The 6,751-nt window shown below is 35.1% G+C and overlaps 1 protein-coding gene across 1 annotated transcript; it reads left to right on the plus strand.

Moving 5' to 3' along the window:
* Positions 1,332-6,493, plus strand: LOC109845544 (phospho-N-acetylmuramoyl-pentapeptide-transferase homolog). Its single transcript, XM_020414806.1, has 7 exons — positions 1,332-1,756; positions 2,067-2,302; positions 3,354-3,804; positions 3,915-3,979; positions 4,218-4,411; positions 4,617-4,825; positions 5,936-6,493. The coding sequence occupies exons 1-7, from the start codon at positions 1,556-1,558 to the stop codon at positions 6,095-6,097; spliced, it is 1,518 nt and encodes a 505-aa protein (XP_020270395.1). The 5' UTR covers positions 1,332-1,555; the 3' UTR covers positions 6,098-6,493.

Here is a 6,751-nt window from a genome sequence, read left to right on the forward strand (position 1 = left end):
CTAAATTAACTATATAATTCAGTTATAACATCCTTAATAACAGCCCATGTGAAGAGAAATCCTCAATTTGGCCAAAGTTGAGGGGTTTTATGCAAAATTTCCCCCACTAACATGGCTGAACAAATATAATAACTATGTTAATTAGAGAGTTTCACATTAGGTATTTAATGATTTGGTTATCTCTAATCAAGGTTTAAAGCATGGTTAACTTAGGTTTACATGCTAAGTTTGTATGCATGCTATGACTTAGTTAACTAGATCACAATATGAGAATTAGCTAAGTTAAATTCTCATACTAGTAGATTATATGAGATGAAATGAAGAAAAGCATCTACTAATTTATGGATTGGTGTCGGTAACGGTATCCGATCAATGCAATGGGAAAAAATTTTTGGAATGTTACAACCTACTTGTGACTTTTAGTATTCTCTTCCACATCTATATAATGTAATCCATGGAAGACAAAATGTATTGAGGAGAAATGAAGATGAATAAAATGAGATGATCACTTTATCCCTATCTCCTTTTCTTGTTTATTTACTTTTACATTTCATGTTCGATTCTTACTTTTGATATGTGATGTATGTAGATACAATAACGAGATTACAACACAACCAAACTATAAACAAGACCTCAAAAATTAGAGCTTGAAAAAAACAAATTAATGAATTTAAAATATTAAAATACTTCTATTAATACTAAGTTTTAAATTATAAAAATTAAATAATAATGGTAATGGCCAATGTAGATTGTGGAAAAAAAAATATAAAAGTGATATGAGTACTTTTTGCATCCAGATCAATGACAATTGAAATGCTATAGAAAAGAGAAATAAAGATACAAAATTATAGTAAAGAAAAGTATAAAAAAATTCATCTTACTAACTTAATAAATAAAACAACATTACTTATCAATATTTAAATCAATAAATAAACCGAGACTTAGTTGAAAATAACATTGTGTAAGTTTTCTTCAAAGTACGTACCTACAATTTCTATTTTTGGTCACGTGCAATTAGTCAGTTTTCTAAGTAGGCAGTTTGGCATTGATCCAACATCTAAGACTTTTAGGGGTTGTTTGGTCGGCTAAAAAAAGAAATCAATTATAAGAAACATATTTTCTATAATAGGTTATTTTTTTGTGTTTAGTCTGCTTCTTAAAACTAATAAAATAGATGAAATAATGTGAGTTGTTACCATATTATTGGATGATGAGACTCATTTTTAAGGAAACTCATTTCATGATTTTTAAAAAAAAAATAAATAAAAATCAACTTTTAATAGTTTACTTACCCTATTTTTTTTCTTCGATTTTTAAGAAATCAACCGGGCCCTTAAATCGGATTCGGGTCGACAATGCAGCCCCTGAGCCCGACTAAAAAACCACGTGGGATTTTGCCGGCGGTCCCCCAAAATCTTAAACTCTCTGCCTTTTGCCCAGACTTTGAAACCTCCGTCGTTTTTCGATCTACTACAAATTTCTTCTACGCTTCTCATCGCTGACTTTCGAATTAAATTCTTTAAAAAAAAAATCAAAATCAAAATCAAAATCTCTGATGTGCTCTGCTAATCTTCACCTTATCAATCTACGAATCCATCGACCGCTAACTCCCTATTCAAGATCTTTTAGATCGCCGATCTTCGCTAATGTCTCTCGTTCTGGATCCATCGTCAACGCTCGATCGCCGAATCACAACCTGGGGTTTCTCCGATCTCAATTTCATAACCTTTCCTTTCTTCCTTCAGCAATGGACGATGTAAGTACTTACAAAAAAGAATTTTTTTTTGGTTGATGTTAGACCCTGAATGCTTTCTCATTTTATATTAAGCCCCGAAATTATATGAAGTTGGTTTTAGATAAGAGTTTTGTTATATTAGACCCTTAATTCTTTCCCAATTTTATTTTTGTTTTGCGCAGTACAAAGAAGTTTGGATTTTGTTGTATGGTTAGTTGTCATTACCTATCAGGCCCCCATATCTTCAAACTTTTTATGTTAGGGAAATTTAGACTTCAAGTTGCATCATTATATTTTGGTGCGGGTTGAGTGATTGAGTTTGCTTATGTAGGATTTTATGGACGGCTCTTTGGTTTTTGATGAGGGAGATGACGGATCGGGATTGGATCCTTATTATATGATGTATTCCAGTGGTGATGAGAGTGATACTGATATGATGGTGAATTCAGTTGGTGATTATGAACTGCCGTTGAGCGAGAAGCGTCATGGGGGGACGCCTGAAGGGGCGTTGAATGTGACGGTGCATCGGTTTGGTGAGATTCAGAGAGGGCATAGGAAGAGAAGGAGGTAATGTTATTTTGAAATCTTTATATTTTTATTATTACTTGAATTTGTTGAAGTTTTCATGTGTACAAGTTATGCTTTTGTTGCTTGTAGATGTGTATGCTGTCTTTCAAGCATCTTATAGTGTACTTGACAGGACACCCAAAATTTGTTTTTTTTTATTTTATGTTTGATTCATCCAGACACTTCAATTGTTGAGGACATTGCTTGTCATATCCAACAGCTCATAAGATTACAAGTTATGCTAGGCGTCCACTTTTTAAAACATTGATTGTTATATTGCTAAAATTGTTTATCATTTGACTGTCCTAATGATGAAAGCAACTAAAACATTTAACATAAGTCTTGTATGTTGATGTAAGTTTCTAGTCGACTACTTCACACTTCAAACTAACAAGTTCATGCTCGAAAGTGATCTTTCCAGATTTTTGAATTGTTGTTTGATTGGTTAGATCAATCGCACACTACAGAGACTTAGTGAAGTCCTAACAATGAGATTGCTGGGGAAAATGGAGTCGTTTTACTATTCTATAGTAGGGCACTCTTTTATTCCTTAGAATCCGCAGGACTGTCTTATTCAGTTACTTGTACCCCTATCTAAATAACATCTAGAGGTTACTTATGAAACTCCTGCTTTCCAACCTATAGAGGACATTTCGTCAAATCTGAAACTAACTTCCCCATATAACATAACTCGAAGTGTATGAATTATCTAGCTCAAAAGACTTCAACAATTCCTTTTTTTCTATTGCTTAAGCTTAATTTGAAAGCAAATCATGTATTTTAAATAAATAAATTCATTATGGAATGAAAATCTTTTTGTGTACCTCTTCTGGTACCCTTGCCTTGTATGTATGAGGCATGCATGCTATATGCGTAACATAATGCACTGGCAACATCTTTTAGCTTTGAAATGGTACTCATCTAGTGCCCTGCACTCATGCAGCCATGACAAATAATAGTGGGTGTTTCTCTACATATATCCTTGTATTATCAATTATCATGCAGCCAAGACAATTAATAATCTGAATTTGTTTTATACCTCTACTGCCAGAACTCAACATGGAGTCATGATTAATATGGGATTGATTGCCTTCTTAGCCTTGTTTCTTTCATTCGTCGACTGGTGTTCATGGAAGATTGTTAGACTACCTTTGGAACCTTTTTTCCTGACACAACCTTTTTCGCTATCAACAGTAATGGCAGCATGTGCTGGATGCATATTTGTACCTATAGCTGATAGCGTGAGGATACAAAAGATGCTTAGAGAACATGGGCCTGCCAGACATTCTCATAGAAAGAGGCTTCCCACACTTGGTGGCTTATTTTTTATTCCAATAGGCCTCGCTATTGCCAGAAGTGTAGCAGGAATCAGTTCTGTTCAGGTTAATGCTGCAGCATTAGCAACTCTTACATTTGCAGCAATCGGGTTGTTTGGTGACGTCATTAAATTTAACGATGACCACAGTTATCGACGACTCCGATGGATTACATTCTTTCTCAAGGTTCAGTAACTCCTCTCTCATACTTGAATTTGTACTCAAGCACACATATATTAGTAAAATTTTCATGAGTTTTTCAAATCCTACTGACTTTTATATGGTGTTCTCAACAGGTAGCTGCTGGAACATGGTTTTCATTTTGGTTGTATTCAGTAGACATGCCAACACCATACAAAATGTAATCTCCATAACCAATATGATCAAGTAGTTATTTTTCTTCAAAAAAGGCCAAAGCCCAATGTGCCCCTTGGACCTTCTTAACCCAATTTTAATACATACACATTCTGTGTATTTGAACGTCGAGCCCCACTATTTGCCTCCTGATAGAAAAACCGATGGAAGATTAAATTTGTGTTTTCTGTTGAATACAGTCAGTTCAAGCTATATTTATGGTTATTTCTCTCTTTATATTGAAGGAAGTTCTTGGTGCCTCTTCCCCCACCTCACGGTATTGCATATTTGGGAAAATATTATCTGGTTATGACAACATTCTCTTTTGTTGCAATGGGAAATGGACTAAATTTAGCTGATCGACTTGATGGTTTGGTAGGAGGGGTTTCTGCATTGGCTTTTATAGGGATGTCTGTTGCTGTTCTCCCCATATGTCCTGGTCAGTATAGATTACTGCTTACCTTAATATACTATCTTAACTGGCAATTAACTGAATCAAAACATAACCCAGATATTCAATACTATGCATTTTACATTTGATTTTTAGCCTAGTGAGCCAAGTATTCTCAGGATGATGCTGCATTGACTTTCTATATATCAGGTTATCTTTGTGCTGGTTATAATGCTGCATTTATTATGAACAGACCTTGCTATTTTTGGAGCGTCAATGGCAGGAGCTTGTATTGGCTTTCTTTTCCACAACAGGTACAAAGCTTCAATATTGATGGGTGATATTGGATCCCTTGCGTTAGGTGGAGCATTGGCTGCAATGGCTGCTTGCACTGGAATGTTTCTTCCTCTGTTTATATCTTCGGGTATTTTTGCCCTTGAAATGCTTTCAGTGATAATTCAGGTATGCTTTAACTCTTATTTTTCATGCATTCGGTTCATAATTATTAAGTTCAGTTTCTGTTCGGGAGATGTCTAACTTTGGTGGAGTGTTATACATCAGGTCAATAGTTTATAAGACATAAACTTGCAACAAAATTTCAATACAGATTATCTACAAATGTATTCGGTAACCAATTTGGTACCCGTAAATATCAGGGCTTCAGTTGCCTAAGAGTGTTGATGATGAGATTGATGGTGGATATATTCAATTTATATGTCAAAATATGCTATCTTGTAGTATGAAACTATGAATAGATGAAATAAATTGAAAGGGCCAATGGTTTTCAAAGGCTCCTTTATAAGAATCTGCAGCTTGTAGCATACTAATCTTTGGTCAATGTCATCTTAAACCTATTGTCTGCTTTCAATTTTCTTATTTTTCTCTTCCAAAACTAATTATCTTCACATTTATTCGCATGGCTATAATACTTGGGGAGTCCACTTTTTAACATAAGCTTTCTTTTCAAAGGTTATAGAGCTGAACCTATCTCATGCAAGAGCACATAGATCGAGACAAATCACAGAACAGTGACAATCGTAAACACATTCAAAATTAATCAGTTTCAGAGCAAATCTTCTGTTCTTGGGTGACAGCGAATGATCCCTTTTAATTAGGAAAGAGAGGAGAAGTACAATCAAAAGAGATTCTTGTATATGGACCTTCACGCCTATTTGAAATCCTAGAATTATTTTCTCAAGACAGGATCTCCTGAATACCCCTTTAATAGTCGGAGTCGCTCCACTCTGCTCTGTGAACTTACTTTAATGGATGGAAACTGAAAATTGGGAATAATAACAGATTGGTTAGGAATCAAGACATCCCAAAAACCTAAACACTGTAATGAATTGCACAGCAATTGACAAGATTTATTTTGTTTGGAATTTGATCATCTGAAAGTCCTCCAACAACCATTGTTTTTCTCCCCTTTATCTTTCAATTTTAAAAATTTCTGTTTACTCCACAGCTTGATGCCTTCATTGTCACTTCAATTTTCTCCTGCCTTCTGAGTCATGAGCACTTATTAAGTTATACATCCAGAATTGCTAAATGAGGTTTTTTTTAATCATTCAGGCTCTGTTTGTAAAATCTTCTCAATTTGCTCGTCGACCGCCGCCTTTGCACTATCACCTTAAACTATGGGGGTTGAAAACACCAGTCATTGTTGCAAGCGCATATGCCTTATCTGGCATCTTGGCTGTGTTTGCTGGATATGTTGGTCTTATCTCAGCTTGAAGGGCAGACCCCTACATTCTTGCACATCTTATTCTTCAGCTGAGCATGCAAACCTTATTTCAGCTGGAGTTGCGGAGCTGAAGTATTCTTTTACGTTGTTCTTGGCTATTGATCTACAACTAACTTTATAATTCTTTTGGCGGTAGATTGTAAATAACCCCTTCATTTATATCTTTATTAGCACTGAGCACATTCTTAGTTCATGGGGAAGAGAGGTTTATCTGCAACTTATCCTTCTCAAAGTGCCAATCTCAGGAGAGAAAAGTGTTAACGAATGAGCTAAGGGGTGATGCATATTGCTGAAGGTATAAATATAGGATCATCTGCAACTTTTCCTTTTTTTCAGAGTAAGGCTTCTGTTCAGGTTTTTTGCTAATCAGATTTTGGTATTCAATCTTTTGTTTGTAACACTGAGGATATAAGCCGCTGTTTAGATGAATAAAGCTTTAACCGAGCTCAAGCATGCATTACAAGAAAAAGAGACCGTAGCTGAGAAAAAGTTCTAGGTCAAAACTTATTATTTTCCATAGAGTTGGAATATTTAGAAATTTAACAGTTTTAGATGCATGCCTCTGCCGCATTTTCTGTTTTTCTTGTGCTCATTGTTTGCTTTTCTCCTCTCTAAATCTTTTGTACGTTGAAGTGAGGTAAGGG

This window comes from Asparagus officinalis, chromosome 6 (genome assembly GCF_001876935.1).
Source record: "Asparagus officinalis chromosome 6, Aspof.V1, whole genome shotgun sequence".
In the NCBI taxonomy this organism is placed as follows: Eukaryota; Viridiplantae; Streptophyta; class Magnoliopsida; order Asparagales; family Asparagaceae; genus Asparagus; species Asparagus officinalis.